Source organism: Thalassophryne amazonica, chromosome 6, assembly GCF_902500255.1.
Source record: "Thalassophryne amazonica chromosome 6, fThaAma1.1, whole genome shotgun sequence".
NCBI classification, from domain to species: domain Eukaryota; kingdom Metazoa; phylum Chordata; class Actinopteri; order Batrachoidiformes; family Batrachoididae; genus Thalassophryne; species Thalassophryne amazonica.
This window is the reverse complement of record NC_047108.1, coordinates 17,376,576-17,395,426: the sequence shown is the minus strand read 5'-3', so window position 1 is coordinate 17,395,426 and position 18,851 is coordinate 17,376,576. Positions and strand designations below refer to the sequence as shown.

At 41.3% G+C, this 18,851-nt stretch overlaps 1 protein-coding gene across 1 annotated transcript in view; it reads left to right on the top strand.

The window, feature by feature from the left end:
• Positions 1 to 18,851, top strand: part of plxnb3 (plexin B3) — a 158,078-nt gene that overhangs the window by 116,975 nt on the left and 22,252 nt on the right. The window contains 7 exon segments of the mRNA XM_034171829.1: positions 4,414 to 4,546; positions 4,623 to 4,782; positions 4,872 to 4,980; positions 6,589 to 6,697; positions 11,865 to 11,981; positions 13,479 to 13,592; positions 17,671 to 17,761. Coding sequence (XP_034027720.1) covers positions 4,414 to 4,546; positions 4,623 to 4,782; positions 4,872 to 4,980; positions 6,589 to 6,697; positions 11,865 to 11,981; positions 13,479 to 13,592; positions 17,671 to 17,761 — 833 coding nt within the window.

Below are 18,851 nucleotides of genomic sequence, written 5' to 3'. Positions count from 1 at the left end.
TCAGACAGAAGGGAGTTTTCAGGGAATACTGTTAAGTCTTCTATTTCCATACCATAAGTCAGAACAAGATCTAAGATATGATTAAAGTGGTGGGTGGACTCATTTACTTTTTGAGCAAAGCCAATAGAGTCAAATAATAGATTAAATGCAGTGTTGAGGCTGTCATTCTCAGCATCTGTGTGGATGTTAAAATCGCCCACTATAATTATCTTATCTGAGCTAAGCACTAAGTCAGACAAAAGGTCTGAAAATTCACAGAGAAACTCACAGTAACGACCAGGTGGACGATAGATAATAACAAATAAAACTGGTTTTTGGGACTTCCAATTTGGATGGACAAGACTAAGAGTCAAGCTTTCAAATGAATTAAAGCTCTGTCTGGGTTTTTGATTAATTAATAAGCTGGAATGGAAGATTGCTGCTAATCCTCCGCCCCGGCCCGTGCTACGAGCATTCTGACAGTTAGTGTGACTCGGGGGTGTTGACTCATTTAAACTAACATATTCATCCTGCTGTAACCAGGTTTCTGTAAGGCAGAATAAATCAATATGTTGATCAATTATTATATCATTTACCAACAGGGACTTAGAAGAGAGAGACCTAATGTTTAATAGACCACATTTAACTGTTTTAGTCTGTGGTGCAGTTGAAGGTGCTATATTATTTTTTCTTTTTGAATTTTTATGCTTAAATAGATTTTTGCTGGTTATTGGTAGTCTGGGAGCAGGCACCGTCTCTACGGGGATGGGGTAATGAGGGGATGGCAGGGGGAGAGAAGCTGCAGAGAGGTGTGTAAGACTACAACTCGGCTTCCTGGTCCCAACGCTGGATAGTCACGGTTTGGAGGATTTAAGAAAATTGGCCAGATTTCTAGAAATGAGAGCTGCTCCATCCAAAGTGGGATGGATGCCGTCTCTCCTAACAAGACCAGGTTTTCCCCAGAAGCTTTGCCAATTATCTATGAAGCCCACCTCATTTTTTGGACACCACTCAGACAGCCAGCAATTCAAGGAGAACATGCGGCTAAACATGTCACTCCCGGTCTGATTGGGGAGGGGCCCAGAGAAAACTACAGAGTCCGACATTGTTTTTGCAAAGTTACACACCGATTTAATGTTAATTTTAGTGACTTCCGATTGGCGTAACCGGGTGTCATTACTGCCGACGTGAATTACACTTTCCAAATTTACGCTTAGCCTTAGCCAGCAGTTTCATATTTCCTTCAATGTCGCCTGCTCTGGCCCCCGGAAGACAATTGACTATGGTTGCTGGTGTCGCTAACTTCACATTTCGCAAAACAGAGTCGCCAATAACCAGAGTTTGATCCTCGGCGGGTGTGTCGTCGAGTGGGGAAAAACGGTTAGAGATGTGAACGGGTTGGCGGTGTACACGGGGCTTCTGTTTAGGGCTACGCTTCCTCCTCACAGTCACCCAGTCAGCCTGCTTTCCCGGCTGCTCGGGATCTGCCAGGGGGTAACTAATGGCGGCTAAGCTACCTTGGTCCGCACCGACTACAGGGGCCTGGCTAGCTGTAGAATTTCCACGGTGCGGAGCCGAGTCTCCAATTCGCCCAGCCTGGCCTCCAAAGCTACGAATAAGCTACACTTATTACAAGTACCGTTACTGCTAAAGGAGGCCGAGGAATAACTAAACATTTCACACCCAGAGCAGAAAAGTGCAGGAGAGACAGGAGAAGCCGCCATGCTAAATCGGCTAAGAACTAGTAGCTACGCTAAGCTAGCGGATTCCTAAAAACACGCAAAGTGAATAATGTGTAAATAATTTAGAGGTGATTCAGCAGAAGGAGTGCTTTAGTTAAGGCACGTAAAGATTACACTGGGAAACAAATCGTAATCTAGATAACTAGATCAATCTAACTGCGCAGATTAAACAGCTAACAGATACAGAAAAACACCGCTGTGCTCCGGAACAGGAAGTGATACAATACCGCAGTGAGAGCCAACCACCAGTAGAGGCAAGCCAGAGGGGATTACTATGCCAGTATGCTAGCTATACGAAAGGGAAAATAAGTCTGTCTTAAGTCTGGACTTGAAAATCTCCACAGAATCTGACTGTTTTATTGAAGCAGGGAGATCATTCCACAGAACAGGGGCAAGATAAGAGACTGCAGACTTCTTATTCACCCTAGGGACACAAAGTGTTCCTGCACCCTGAGAACGTAAAGCCCGGCCGGTATGTAAGGTTTAATTAGGTCAACTAGGTAGGGAGGTGCCAGTCCATGAACAATTTTATAGAAGAGTAGCAGAACCTTAAAATCTGATCTCACTGGAACAGAAAGCCAGTGAAGAGATGCCAAAATGGGTGTAATGTGGTTTAACTTTCTGCTTTGTGTCAAAAGTCTGGCTTCAGCATTTTGAACCAATTGGAGAGCCCTAATGCTGGACTGCGGTAAACCAGAAAATAGAACATTGCAGCAGTCCAATTTAGAAGAGATAAATGCATGAATCAGAGTCTCAGCATCAGCCATAGACAGGATGGGATGAATCTTTGCTATATTTCGCAGGTGTAAGAAAGCAGTCCTCATAATATTTCTAATGTGGAGGTCAAAGGACAATGTAGGATTAAAAATTACTCCAAGGTTCCTCACTTTGTCATTGTGATGTATGACACACGAGCCTAGGCTAAGCATTAACTGGTCAAATTGATGCCGATGTCTCACTGGACCAAGAAACATCATTTCAGTCTTATCAGAGTAGGAAGTGGCTAGATATACAACTTTTTTCAGCATCACTCTGAGACAAGACCTTTCTGATTTTAGAGATATTGCGTAAATGCAAAAAAGCAGTCCTACATATTTGTTTAATATGCGCTTTGAATGACATATCCTGATCAAAAATGACTCCAAGATTTCTCACAGTATTACTAGAGGTCAGGGTAATGCCATCCAGAGTAAGGATCTGGTTAGACACCATGTTTCTAAGATTTGTGGGGCCAAGTACAATAACTTCAGTTTTATCTGAGTTTAAAAGCAGGAAATTAGAGGTCATCCATGTCTTTATGTCTATAAGACAATCCTGCAGTTTAGCTAATTGGTGTGTGTCCTCTGGCTTCATGGATAGATAAAGCTGGGTATCATCTGCGTAACAATGAAAATTTAAGCAATACCGTCTAATAATACTGCCTAAGGGAAGCATGTATAAAGTGAATAAAATTGGTCCTAGCACAGAACCTTGTGGAACTCCATAATTAACTTTAGTCTGTGACGAAGATTCCCCATTTACATGAACAAATTGTAATCTATTAGACAAATATGATTCAAACCACCGCAGCGCAGTGCCTTTAATACCTATGGCATGCTCTAATCTCTGTAATAAAATTTTATGGTCAACAGTATCAAAAGCAGCACTGAGGTCTAACAGAACAAGCACAGAGATGAGTCCACTGTCCGAGGCCATAAGAAGATAATTTGTAACCTTCACTAATGCTGTTTCTGTACTATGATGAATTCTAAAACCTGACTGAAACTCTTCAAATAGACCATTCCTATGCAGATGATCAGTTAGCTGTTTTACAACTACCCTTTCAAGAATTTTTGAGAGAAAAGGAAGGTTGGAGATTGGCCTATAATTAGCTAAGATAGCTGGGTCAAGTGATGGCTTTTTAAGTAATGGTTTAGTTACTGCCACCTTAAAAGCCTGTGGTACATAGCCAACTAACAAAGATAGATTGATCATAGGTAGGGAGGTGCCAGTCCATGAACAATTTTATAGAAGAGTAGCAGAACCTTAAAATCTGATCTCACTGGAACAGAAAGCCAGTGAAGAGATGCCAAAATGGGTGTAATGTGGTTTAACTTTCTGCTTTGTGTCAAAAGTCTGGCTTCAGCATTTTGAACCAATTGGAGAGCCCTAATGCTGGACTGCGGTAAACCAGAAAATAGAACATTGCAGCAGTCCAATTTAGAAGAGATAAATGCATGAATCAGAGTCTCAGCATCAGCCATAGACAGGATGGGATGAATCTTTGCTATATTTCGCAGGTGTAAGAAAGCAGTCCTCATAATATTTCTAATATGGAGGTCAAAGGACAATGTAGGATTAAAAATTACTCCAAGGTTCCTCACTTTGTCATTGTGATGTATGACACACGAGCCTAGGCTAAGCATTAACTGGTCAAATTGATGCCGATGTCTCACTGGACCAAGAAACATCATTTCAGTCTTATCAGAGTAGGAAGTGGCTAGACATACAGCTTCTCACTGATGCAAGGCAATCGTCTAAGTATTTTATGTGAATGAGATTACCAGCAGTTATTCAAGTAACTTCTGTTAATCCGCTGAATAAAACAAAAACTTTCTTTGTTAAAAGCCACTTCCTGTCCAGGTGTTTTGTTTTCTTTGTTTTGACTTCTGTTGTCATGGTGTCTGATGTCTGTTGTTGTTGTTTGGCCCAGATGTTCTCGTAAACATGAGTGCGGGCGCCACGCTCGGCGCCATCACTGGCTCTGGAGCTTTGACCCGACGTCTCAGTGCGTGGGGGTGGAGCATTTGCAGCCGGCCAGTCAGAGCAGAGACGAGCAGACTCGGGTAGGTCATATGACAGTACGGTAGAATTTAACTGGCTGATGGGGGCTGCGTGTTCACACTGCACTGTTTGTCTCAGGTCACCCTGTCGGTTGTCCAGCTTCCTGCCCTCACTGAGGATGAGTCTTTGTCCTGTGTCTTTGGGCTCCTCCCACCTCAGCCCGCTGTCCTCACGGGAACCAGCATAACCTGTCAATCACCTTCACCGGAGCTGCTCCCACCAATGCCAGCAGACAGTGGTGAGGACGGACACCTGCGATGGCGTTTAGGTTTATGTCTTCTGGCTCGTTTCACGCTGACGGCACTGTTTCCGACTTTCTGCTTCCAGATCACATGATCCTGCCTGTGTCGCTGATGTTTGGTCATGTGACCATCACCAAGGGTAACATCACCTTCTACGACTGCGGCGCAGTCAGCCGATTGAACCAGAGCTCCCAGTAAGATGCACAAAATGATACACGTGTCTTCTCTCGGGTACTAACAGTCTCTGTTTGTCTGTCCGTCTGTCCCCATGTCACTTGAGTGATGCAACATTTCACAACCAGTTCCGCCCTCCTACCAGAAGGTGGCGGAACAGCCTAAGTGGTCAGTCTTTCACAGATGTCTCATTGTGTGTTTTTGTTTAGTGACTGTATCAGACACACATGAAATGTTTCAGCATAACCTCTTGTCTTCAGGGGGCATGTCCTAATAAAGTGGACACCGTCATGCTAATATTAGCATTCTCATATAACGTGAATAGATTTATGTCAGTGTGGCGATGCTGTAAACTATAAAGCTACCTGCACTGATGATGGTGTCGTGATGATAATGATGAAGACGTGGTGGTGATGATGATGGTGGTGGTGATGATGACATTTGATGATGGTGGTGGTGATGATGAAGATGACAACAACATGAGATGATGTGATGTTGATGACGGTGATGATGACAACGTGGTGATGGTGATGATGATGATGACGTGATGATGATGTGATGTTGATGACGGTGCCATGTGATGATGATAACAACGTGGTGATGATGATGATGATGACGTGATGATGATGTGATGTTGATGACGGTGCCATGTGATGATGATAACAACGTGGTGATGGTGATGATGATGACGTGATGATGATGTGATGTTGATGACGGTGCCATGTGATGATGATGATAACAACGTGGTGATGGTGATGATGATGACGTGATGATGATGTGATGTTGATGATGGCGCCATGTGATGATGATGATGTTTATGACAGTGACGTGTTATGTTGATGACAATTACATGATAGTGATGATGACATGATGTTTATGATGACATGGTGATGATTACGATGACTGGTGTTTATGATGACTACGTGTGATGTTGATGATGACAAGATGATGATTACAGTCGTGTGATGATGATAATGTCTTGGACATGTGTTAATGAATACTATGATGTTGTTTATGACGTGATGTTGATGACGATTATGTGATGGTGATGACATGGTGATGTTTACAATGACTGGTGTTTATGATGACAATGTGTGATGGTGATGACGTGATGGTTACGACGATGTGTGGTGATGATGATGATGATGTGATGATGAAGACCACGATTACGTGATGATGATGACGATTATGTGATGTTGATAATGATGACGTGTGTTGGTGATGATGACGATCTGATGCTGTGATGTTGATGTGATGATGATGTGTGATGGCTACATGATGATGTTTATGATGATGATATATGATGGTCATCCCCATCATATATCATCATCATAAACATCATCATGTAGACAGCGATGATGTTTATGACGTGATGATGTTGACGCAGTGATGATGATAATAACAATGATGTATGATGATGATGTTTATGACGTTTGATGATGTTGACACGATGATTATGATTATGATGATGATGTTTATGACAATGGTGTGTGATGTGATGATGTGTCATGATGATGATGACGACGTGATCATGAGGACGACATATGATGATAATGTGTGATGATGTTGAGTGTAACAACGTTGATGGTATCTTTATGATGATGATGATGAAGTACGATGTTCTGCAGGTGTCTGGCATGTGTCGGCAGTGTGTGGAAGTGTAACTGGTGCCCCCTAGATGAGCTCTGCTCGCACAACTACAGCTGTCCAAACCAACAAGTCATCCTCAATCAGCAGGTGAGCCTGTCGATCTATCTGCCCACTTGCCTGTCTGCCCACCTGTCTCTGTCTGTCTGTCTGCCTGCCTGCCTGTCTGTCTGTCTGCCCATGTGCCTGCCTGTCTGTCTGCCTGTTTGCCCGCCTCCCTGCCTGCCTGCCTGCCTGTCTGTCTGTGTGCCTGTCTGTCTGTCTGCCTGCCTGCCTGCCCGCCCATGCGCCTGCCTGTCTGTCTGCTTGTCTGCCTGTCTGTCTGTTTGTTCTGTGTCGTTGCTCTTTGCACATCAGAAAAAGACACTTGTGGAAAATCTGCCAGAACCTGTTTGTCTTTTACGTGTTGATGAGGACACACGTGTTCCGCGTTGATCGTCCATTTGGGACAGTTACTCAGAGACCAGCAGGAACAGAAGGACATCTAATTAAACTAAATCACGTATCCAGTTCGGCTCAGTTACAGGTTCATTTGCGTGGGTCCAGGGGTCCATTCCATGAAGCAAGCTCAGAAAAGCAGCGCTTAATGTGAACCACGTGACTTGAATAAGCCAAACAAATGAGATGAAGCTAAAGCAGTTCCATAAAGGCCAAGCCACAGTCACGCAATCAAACTAAGTCAAGACAAGTTCAGCCAATCAGACTCATTGCATGTGCGCGCCATTCATAGGCAGCCCATGAGGTCGAACACAGATCAACTGGATTCACGACAAAATGTAAAGAGCGAGCAGCAACGTTCACTGCCCCAGAGCAGCACTTATAATGGAGACCGACGAGGAATTTAAACATTTAATAAGGAAAAGAGGGAACACGGCAGCAATAAATAAACTCAGAGAGAAAGACTGGCATTGACTACATGCGTATGATTAACATACCAATGCAATGCATTCTGGGTAAAATGTACTGATAAATAAATGTGTCCTTATTCTGCAGATTAAATGTTTTATGCTACTGCTGTGGTGAACATGTTGAAGTTTCTTAGATCTTGTTAAAATTATGTCCATGGTGTTTTTGATGTCTAAATTATGAAACAACATGACACCATAAGTGAGCGGTCGGGTTGGATTATGGGCTTCAAAATGCCGAGCTTTGTGCTGTTGGAGTGTCGCGATGTTGGAACAATCCCAGAAGTTTCTACTGCATGTTCACAAAAAGGAGATAACGTCATCATTTTTTTTTTTTCTGGAGTCTGAGTTGTTGTGTGTTTCAACCTTCAAACTAACGTATCACTCCATAAAAAAAATTAACTTTTTTTATTTCAGTGATACATTAGTTTAAATAACAGTGTTTTCAGAGTGTTTTTTTATGGAGTGATGCCTTAGTTTAAAGTTATTTAAACTAAGGCATCACTCCATAAAACAAATTGAAACTTTGTTTTGGGAGTGATACCTTAATTTAAATAACTTTAAGCTATGTATCACGCCATAAAACAAATTTTACAAAAATTATGGAGTAATACATTAATTTAAACATCTTTAAGGACCCTTCACACACAGTGCAAATATGTACAACTCCCGTTGGAACAGCTCGTATGAGCGCACCACGAAACATCACGCCAACGGGCAGGCGGGCACGATGCCGGTGCCACGGTTCGTGCACGCGGGAACACAGTGCCACAGCGAAACAAAAAAAAAAAAGAAAAATACCCACGGGATTCAAACCCGCAGTTTCCAAAAGTTCTGATTGCCAGCCAGAAACTTTACCAGTGAGCTACCATCGCTGTCCTGTGAAAGGTGCAGGAAACTGCCTGGTATCAGGAAAGACATGGACGTATTTAAAAAAAAAAAATAAGACCACACACCATAGAAAAACACTGCATTATATTGAATCCCTCTTATCAAGCGGGCAGTACAAGTATGATCCATCTGTTCCTCGGGAGATGACCCATGGTCACAGACGTACAGTTATGAAATGACATGAATGAGAAGCAGTTTGCTCTGATCATGTCCGCATCTGCTGTTGCGTGTCCAGCCGGCCCACGTGTGTCCTGCCCAGCACAGGACAGACACCACATCATATGGTGTCTGCTACATGTTATGATCTGACGGTCCATTTCAACATGGGGGCAGCCTGTCAGTGCTGTCCCCACAGCGATATATGTTTTTATTTATGTGCACATGTCAGCAAGCACACATACGCGCATCATGGTGGCCAGTTGTTACTCCATGTCCGTCCAAACCCAGTATGTGTTGTCCAGCTGGGATGTCCAGAACGACTGATCTCCACAGCCGCTTCTGTCGGCGGCCACACCTCCTGTTAGTTCAGCGCACACACCAAAGTCACACTCATGGGGCACAAATTTCACTGCCAGCACGACAGTGGTTCTCTGCTGACTGTTGTTGTGTCAACAGTGCGAATGGCCACACATTTTGTAAGTGCCATGCAAGCGGTGTCAGATGTGCGTGTGTGTCACCTGGAATTTGGCTGACACCTGCCGCGAGAGGGTTTGATGGACTCGCTCAGCGCTCATGCTGTCTTTCAGCCGCAGGTGTGCGCAAATAGTTGTAGCAAGAGGAGTTAGAAGCAGCTACGATTCTACATTTTGCATACGATTCCTGTTTCATGTGCACTTTATGCGCAAATTCACACTATGCATTTATTTGTTTTGTGGAGATAAAATGAATAAAAAAATATGGAGTGATACATTAATTTAAACAACTTTAAACTAATACAAAATTTAAACTTTTATGGAGTGATACATACTTTGTTGAAGACTGAAATGCACAACAAGTCAGACTCCAGAAAAAAAGTTTAATTATTAATTTGTCTGCTTTTTGTGGACAAGCAGGAGAAATTTCTGGGATTGTTCCAACATCACTGCACCCCAACAGCATGAAGCTCGGCATTTTGAAACCCATAATCCAGCCCAACCACTCACTTATGGTGTCATGTTCTTTCATAATTTAGACTTCAAAAACACCTACGAACATAATTTTAATAAGATCTAAGAAACTTCAACACCACAGCATGAACATAAAGCATTGCAATCTGCAGAATAAGAACACATTTATTTATCAGTACATTTTACCCAGAATGCATTGCATTGGTCCAGCTTGAAGTGGTAGCCAGTAATTGTTTATGTTTTGGCATGTGCATTGGTATTCCATTCCATTCCATTTTATTTATTTAACAGTGAATATGGTTTTGTCTATTTGGCTCTTTTAGTTATAGAATCGTTTTTCTTTTCTTTTTTCTTATTCCTCCAATAACCCCAGATCAAATTCCTTGTATGTGCAAACTTACTTGGCAATAAATTAAATTCTGAATTTGATTCAAACTTAGCTCAGATTGCAAGGCCCGTGACTTCGACCCTACAAAAGATGAACTCAAAGCTGTAGAGAGTGGCACTTACGAGTACTCGTACTGTAGCTCTACTGGACTTTTTTTTTTCTTTTTTTCTTTTTTTTACTATTTTACATACCATGCAATAAATAAATTCATTAATTAGGATTAATTAACTAATTCATAAGAAAGAAAACAAATTCACGGGACTCCACAGGTGCTCAAGGGTGGGTTGCACAATGCACATTTATGATCAGTTTATGGCAAAAAAAAAAAAAATCTCCCTCTCTGATATTTCCCAGAGTTGACAGGTTTGGTTAAGCAACAACTCAGGCTAAGTATGACAGTTAGCCTGCCACTGACCAGGTTAGTTTGCCGGCTGGCAAACAGGATTATATGTTGCCGTGGTAACTTTGTTTGAACTATGCTGAACTTGGTTTATGGAACCGGATCCACTGGAAAATAAGACAGTCTAACAAAATAAACCTGGTTTATTGGGTAATCCTGTTTTATGGAACGGGCCACAGGTCCAGCTGTGAGGACGTCTGTTTTGTTTATTATTTTTGTTTTCACTTTAGTTCTGCAGCTTCTCTGTTTGCACAACCTCATGCAAACTCTAAATTTTGAAAAAATACTCATTAATGAAGGTAAAGATCATCTCAAAGTCACAGAGGTGATTTTGACTTCATTTTGTCAGGTCAAAGGGCATGAGGTAATGCTGTTAGCACTTTATTTTTTTTAAATGAAAACATCAAGTTGCACAGCTTTTGAAATCACTCAGGGTCACATGATTGCACAAATAAATGAGGATGCTTCAGAGCTCAAGCTCACACTGCTGTTTTCCCAATTTTTACTTTCATTCACAAACTGTACAGTAGTGTTCAGAATAATAGTAGCGCTATGTGACTAAAAAGATTAATCCAGGTTTTGAGTATATTTCTTATTGTTACATGGGAAACAAGGTACCAGTAGATTCAGTAGATTCTCACAAAGCCAACAAGCCCAAGCATTCATGATATGCACACTCTTAAGGCTATGAAATTAGGCTATTAGTAAAAAAAAAAAAAAAAGTAGAAAAGGGGGTGTTCACAATAATGGTAGCATCTGCTGTTGACGCTACAAACTCAAAACTATTATGTTCAAACTGCTGTTTTAGCAATCCTGTGAATCACTAAACTAGTATTTAGTTGTATAACCACAGTTTTTCATGATTTCTTCACATCTGCGAGGTATTAATTTTGTTGGTTTGGATGGTTGTTTTCCGTTTTCTTCCGCGCGTCTTTTTTTTTTTTTTTTTGTCCATTTTAAATCATTGGAGATCATTGTAGATGAACAGCCTATAATTTTTTGCACCTGCGTATAAGTTTCCCCCTCTCCAATCAACTTTTTAATCAAACTACGCTGTTCTTCTGAACAATGTCTTGAACATCCCATTTTCCTCAGGCTTTCAAAGAGAAAAGCATGTTCAACAGGTGCTGTCTTCATCCTTAAATAGGGGACAACTGATTCACACCTGTTTGTTCCACAAAATTGATGAACTCACTGACTGAATGCCACACTACTATTATTGTGAACACCCCCTTTTCTACTTTTTTTTTTTTTTTTAATAATAGCCCAATTTCATAGTCTTAAGAGTGTGCATATCATGAATGCTTGGTCTTGTTGGATTTGTGAGATTCTACTGAATCTACTGGTACCTTGTTTCCCATGTAACAATAAGAAATATACTCAAAACCTGGATTAATCGTTTTAGTCACATAGCACTACTATTATTCTCAACACAACTGTAGCTCTTAAAAAAATTCTTCAAAATTTGAGTGGAATTTTGTATGTTTTTAGATGTGTTTTCATTGTCTAGAACTTTGAGTTTTATTTGTTCCTGAATACTGAAGTATAATAATTTGTCTGCCACTAGGAGGCGCCTGGTCTCATCTCCTGCCCGCTGGTCTTCAGCCTGCAGAGTTCTGCCTTAGTGCCCATGGGCCTGAGCATCACTGTGGTGCTGCTGGGAAGAAACCTGGACATCTACACTGTAAGAAGAATGTATGATAACAGAATGTGTTGGGGGGGGGGGATTTATCAGAGGCGGGTTTTTGGCTCTGTGTTGGCTCGTACGTCGCAGCTGGTTTGTTTGATGATCTTTGTCTCACAGTCGCTTCGTTGTGACTCGTTATGTTTGTTGTTCAGACTTCCTGCTCTGTCATCATTCTGTACTGCAGTGGGTTGTCACTAAGCCAACGCTCTGATTTCCGCTTACGTTTATTCACACAGTGCCTTTGGTCTGCAAAACAGAATCCATGATGTTTCAGATGAGGACGGGTCAAAACCATCTGACCTGTGATCTGCATCTCCAAGTTCACCGTCAGTCAGGAGTCCGATGGACACAACAAACAGATTCTCATCCTGTTTGCATGTCTGGTACAAGTCAGGCGCAACATATGTACACAGGCCCGTTACCATGGAGATGGAATGCTGACTGAATTTTAACACTGTGGCGTTTGAGCATGCAGTCATGGTATTCAAGCTGACAATTGAGGTGTTTGAGTCGACCGTTTCAGCTGACAGTTGTGCCATTCCAGCTGGCATTTTAGGCTCGTATCTCATTGTGCTGCGACAGCCTGCGAGTGGCATCTGTGATGACATTTGTGCAGCTTGGCGCGAGGCAGCAGTTCATTGCCCCTGCCCACAGTCACTGGGCGGTGCCCGCGTGTCACTTGATTTTTTTTTTTTTTTTAAACAGATGAAAAAAATCACGAGATAATCTTCCACTTCGTACCCCTCACCATGTAGTCTCTGTGACTCAGAACATGTGTAACACGTGGGTCAACTTGTGAGGGGTTGACTCACACTTTTCCTTTTAAATGATCAGAGAGGAACAGCACTTCTGTAAGTGGTCGAATGAGTCCGGCAGCCTCCAGCCACCTGGCACCTCCCTGCTGTGCACGTGTGTAAGTGGGCTGGACGTGTCTTATCCTGCCACTGAGGAGCCATACTATCTAATGAAACTAAGTTTTATGCGTGGCCAGGCTGTGCACGCGCATCAGCCGCTGGAGGCATCCTGTCCAGCCACAGAGGAGCTGCACAAACCAGATTTACTTTATCTCTTTATTTATTTATTTTTCTGAGGACTGCAGTGGACAGTCTAATGCTGCTGGGCCGGCGGCAACCCTCGTGCATGCAGGGACAGCAGGCTTCATCATGAACAACACAAAAACTTTAGTTTGCATTTTTTACCTAAAAGCTGAATTAATGTCAGGATGCTTTGCAAAGTTGTTTTGAAATGTTCCAGGTTCCGTGCAGATTTCATTTGGGACACAGCAAGCGACAGATAAATTTGGGACAAATAAAAAGTGAAAGGACAGCATTAATCATTAATGCTAATGTTTGCAGATGATACGGCGCTCTGTGATGAAGAAGCGGACGTGGCCTCGGGCTTGACACCCGGCTTTGCTGTAGTGTTCCCGGTGAACTGTTTAGATAAACCTTTCTGGGTTTATTGCTCATTCGGTGTGGAACTGTTTGTGTGCAGGATGAGGCTCAGTACACGTGTGTGGTGGAAATCGAAGGCGTCCAGTTCAACTTGACGGCTGCTGTGGACAAAACCGATGAAAACCAACACACCTTCACCTGCAGCCCGCATGAGGTAACCTACACCACGTCCGAGCCAAGTGCATTAGTCCTTATTTTAAAATCAAAATCCAAGCATTTGAGTTATATTGTTTGGCGCATGTGCACTGAGTGCTCCACAAGTCTGTCCTGTAGAACTTGGTGGGGAGCAGAGCCTTGTAATGTGGGCATGTAACTACACAGACATGACTGAATTCACTGAGACATATACCTGTAAATTGTCCAAAGGAAGGTGGACAGAGTCCCTTAAACATGTCCCAGATGTGACCATCACAACAATAAGACAGCGCCGTTAGCTGTAATCTGTACACACTGTGTGTACATTTTTATTGTGGCTTTATTCAGTGTTACAACAGAAAAAATTGTTTTTATGAAACTACATTTAATATCTTTATTTAAACGTGCCTCACAGAAATGACAGCAGTGTTTGGGGAGGAAAGGCAGAAAAACATCAGCGTTTTCCATCAGATCAGGCAGATTACAGAATGCTATAAAAACGGAACGTTTCATTCATTCATCAAAAACATTAAAGTGTACTGCTCCGGACGTTATGAAAGGAAATCACCAACTCAAAATTTTTCAGGTCTTTAGAAACAGTAAAACACGTACTGAAAGCAGCTGAACCTCTGGCCAAGGGCGCAGTTTATTATCATGTTGAGGCGGCACTTTATAAACCAGTCTGTTAGGAGGCAAGCCGGTCTGAGCCATTTCTTCCTGTTTTAGCACTATATTGCATCTTATGATATGATACATTGATACCTTCATTAATCTAATATCGTCTTGTATAGTATAGTATTGTATCATATTGTATTGTATCATATTGTATTATATTGTATCGTATGATGTCATATCGTATTGTATCATATCATATATTATATCATATCGTATGATATTGTATCATTCTATTATATTGTATCGTATGATGTCGTATCATATTGTATCATATATATTATATCATATCGTATGATATTGTATTGTATCATATAGTTTTGTATCATATCATACCAAACTATTATTAACCGAGTGAGAGGTCTGTACGGGGAAATATCAGACTGAGGTGTTAGTATGGACTGAGCATCAGCGAGGTCCTTGCGAAAAACACCGAGGTCTGATATCCTCGTACAGACCGAGCAAACGAGGTTAATAATTTGTTTATTATATGACTGTTACACATATATTATGTGGCTGTTATACACGCAAACTTATGTTTTTTCTTCAACATACGTTCTCTTCAACGCTGTTACCCGAATATGCTGCTGACAGCATTGAACTCGTTGGCTTTCTTCACCTCCATGAAGAACTTGCCAACAGATGGTCCGGCCGTTGGCTGGTAACCTTTCAGTCTGTGTGTATTTTCCGATGCCGTTTAGATATTTATGGAGTACATTCATGTCCGACTTGTTTTTTCTAATTGTGTTTTAGCTTCCTGGTTTGTAATGAAAATACGCGTTGCGGACCGATTGTCATGGTAACCGGTTTGGATATAGGAAAATATTTGACCGATAATCAGCCAGTCAGAGTGCGCATAGTGTCACAGCCATATAACAATATATCATACTGTATTGTATCGTTTAGTTTTGCATCTTGTCATATCGTATCGTATCTTACCGTATCGTATGATATCATATCATATATTGTATCGTATCACATCATATCATACTGTATCATATTGTACAACATTGTATCATAACATATCATACTGTATCATATCATATTGTATAACATTGTATCATATATTGTATTGTATCACATCATATCATACCGCATCATATTGTGTAACATTGTATCATATTGTATCATACCGTACCGTATCATATTGTATAATTGTATCATATCATATGGGTGATTCTTAGACTACGGGCACTTATTATGTCCTTTGATCATATTGTATGAAAAACAGAAAAAAGGGGAGATTTCACATTTTTATAGTTATCTTTACAATGAAAGTGTGTTAAAAAATTTGTTCTAGTAGTCTATGATGACTTTTTCACCTTTTGTCAGCATCATTATATGCAAATATTGCCGTTTTGTGCTTGTCCCACACCCAGACTTTTGATCTTCAATGATAAAAATGAATGGTAAAGAAACATTTTTTCTAATGTTTTAAAATATCTCTGAATAAAATATCAGTAAAATAATCAAAACATAATTGGGGTATTCAATGTCATACAACTGTTGTGATTTTTTTAAACAAAATGTAGTTGTCCCACACTATTGCCGTAATTTCCACCACAACACTGTAATGTCCCTTTAAACAGTTTGTATGAAAGATTGTTTGGGTAGTTTCTATCGAGATAAACAGTGACATCAGAGCACATGTATATAGAGCCAAATCACAACAAACAGTTGCCCCAAGGCGCTTTATATTGTAAGGCAATGGTGTGGTGGAAATTACATTTACAAGGCCAATAGTGCCCGTAGTTAAAGAATCACCCATATATTGTATTATATCACCTCATATCATATCATACCGCATCATATTGTATAACATTGTATCATATTAATACAATAACATGCTTTTGGAGGGTGGTATGCATTTTCAAGAGGCCCGATGTCCACGCCCAGTTGCCCAAAATGAATAGCTGTCATTGCGGGCGACGGGATGGACAGAGGGACTCAGAAAAATGCACAGCAACAGCATGTTATTTGCATTATTGTCACTTTTTACTGAGATACATAACACGTAACGCGTACATAAAACGTTGGCTCACTTAACTTCTGCTTTGTCGCCTGGCGCGTGCGCTGCTGTTCAAATTCAGCAGTGCGTCCTCATCAAGTTGGCTGCTTTAGCTGCTGTTCATTGTCGTACTATCCATGAGAAAATCATCCGGAATATCCATATTGGGACCAAAACACACTTCTCGCCTTTTCATCTTTTCCTCTGCGGACAGTTTGTTTTTTTCCCCCTCTGCGGACAGTTCTTGGGCTGCATGTGCTATGACGTCATTGGTTTACGCACAGCGGGCGGGTATAGCCATATACCGTCGACATAAATCTATGATACCGGCCTAGCAACGCCCCGGTAAAGGGATAATAATGTATGATATCGTATGATATCATACGTATTGTATCGTATGACATCATATCATACTGCATCATATTGTACAACATTGTATCATAACATATCATATTGTATAACATTATATCATATCATATATTGTATTGTATCACATATCATATCATACCGAATCATATTGTATAGCATTGTATCATATCGTATCATACCGTATCATATTTTATCGTATCATATTGTATAACACTGTATAACATTGTATCATATCATATATTGTATTATATCACATCATATCATACCGCATCATATTGTATAACATTGTATCATATCGTATGATATTGTCTTCTTCTTTGTCTTTCGGCTGTTCCCGTTAGGGGTCGCCACAGCAGATCAATCGTTTCCATCTCACCCTGTCCTCTGTATCTTCCTCTGTCACACCAACCACCTGCATGTCATCATATTGTATGATATCGTATCGTATCATATGGTATGATATTGTATTGTATCATATTGTATAACATTGTATCATATTGTATATGACTTTTCAAGCATGAAATTTGAGTTAAAAATAACTGATTACACAGTCGGAACATCAGAGACACAAACTTCAATCATTTCATGAAAACGTTTCAGATCAAAGTGTAGAGACAATCTGCTGCAAACTGATTAGTGAACAGTAAAAATATTTCAACGTTAATGGTGTTCTGTCTTCCTGTCCATCTGTCTCTCTGCGTCATCCTGTCTCTCTCTCTGGCATCCTGTCCCCCCTCTCTCTGTCCTTTCTGTCTCTCTGTTGTTCTGTTTCTCTCTGTTATCCTGTCTCTTTCTCTGTCATGTCTTTGTCCTGTCTGTCTTTCTCCATGTCCTGCCTGTCTGTCTGTTCTCTGTCTGTCTCTCTGTTATCCTGTCTCTGTCTTGTTTCTCTTTTTCTGTCATCCTGTCTCTCTGTCCCGTCTCTGTCTTTATTATCTTGTCTGTCTCTGTCGTGTCTGTATGTCTCGCTCTCTCTGTCTGTCTGTATGTCCTCCCTGTCTCTCTGTTATCCTGTGTCTCTTTCTATGTCCTGTCTGTCTGTCTGTAGTTTCACTATATCGTCAGTCAGTTGCAGTATTCGGCTCCTGTCTACTTGAGGAGGGGAGAACGACGCATTGACGCCTCGCCTGGCCTCCGAAGTAAGAACATGATTGTTTCTGTGCTTTGGTGTGTGGGAGGAGTTTATGTGGAGTGTTGGGCAGGGTTAGTGTGAGAGATTTCATCAGGGATTAAAGTTCAGGGCTCAACAGTAACGCTTGACGGGCTCGTGCTTCATGCGCTTCAGTTGCCCGACGTTTCAAGTTAATTTTCAGCTGCATTTAGAATTAAATCTGGTGAAAAATCAACATATTTCAGTGATGTTCCTGCGGTAGCAGAAGTGTTTTTCTGATATACTGTTTCCGGAAAAATGAACACGATTCTCCAATCGCTTGTCTCTGTGTGGTGTTGGAATGAACAGACACACACAACTCTCTCTCTCTCTCTCTCTCTCTCTCTCTCTCTCTCTCTCTCTCTCTCTCTCTCTCTCCGTGAAGTGAGCGCAGAGCAAAGTTGAACAAAGAGAAAAATGTCTGAAAAGCAGAGCAGTGATTAAACTATCAGTGACTACTGTGACATTCAGAAATCAATGGTTTATTTTACAGATTACAGGCTGTTTCCTTCTCTGTTCCATATGTTGCAGGCGTGGCTTAAACTGCTGCTGCACGGAGAGAAGGGGTGGGAGGAGGTGTGAGAAGAGGGGGTGTTGTATGTCTGTCCAACATTAATGTTTTAAACATTTTAAACATTATGACCTGTGCATAACATCAACTTACATGAAAATGGTTTGAGCGTTTGGACTCAGATATGTTTTGAAACTGTGCCATGTTTTGTAGGTAGGATGAAATGTTCGGACCCTGGCATTTTGAACAAAAGTGAGATTTCGTCCTTGCCTGCACAATAAAGATAAGATAACATTACGCTCACTGATGACATCATCAAAAAAAAAGTTTAAATGGTCCTGTGTGGCGGAAATAGATGAGCTCTGAGATTATTTTTTTGGACTACGCGAGGAAGCTGAATGTTTCTGGTGTCACGACCACTTGAAGTCCGCTTCGCGAGGAAAACTGTTCCTCTGTCACCACAACAAAACGGTGAAACACAAAGTTACCCAAAAGTCAACCAACAAACAACTTCCACCGATGTTTCTCGCCACAAAGAAGGCTAACAGTCAGTTCTTTGTTTAAAAAA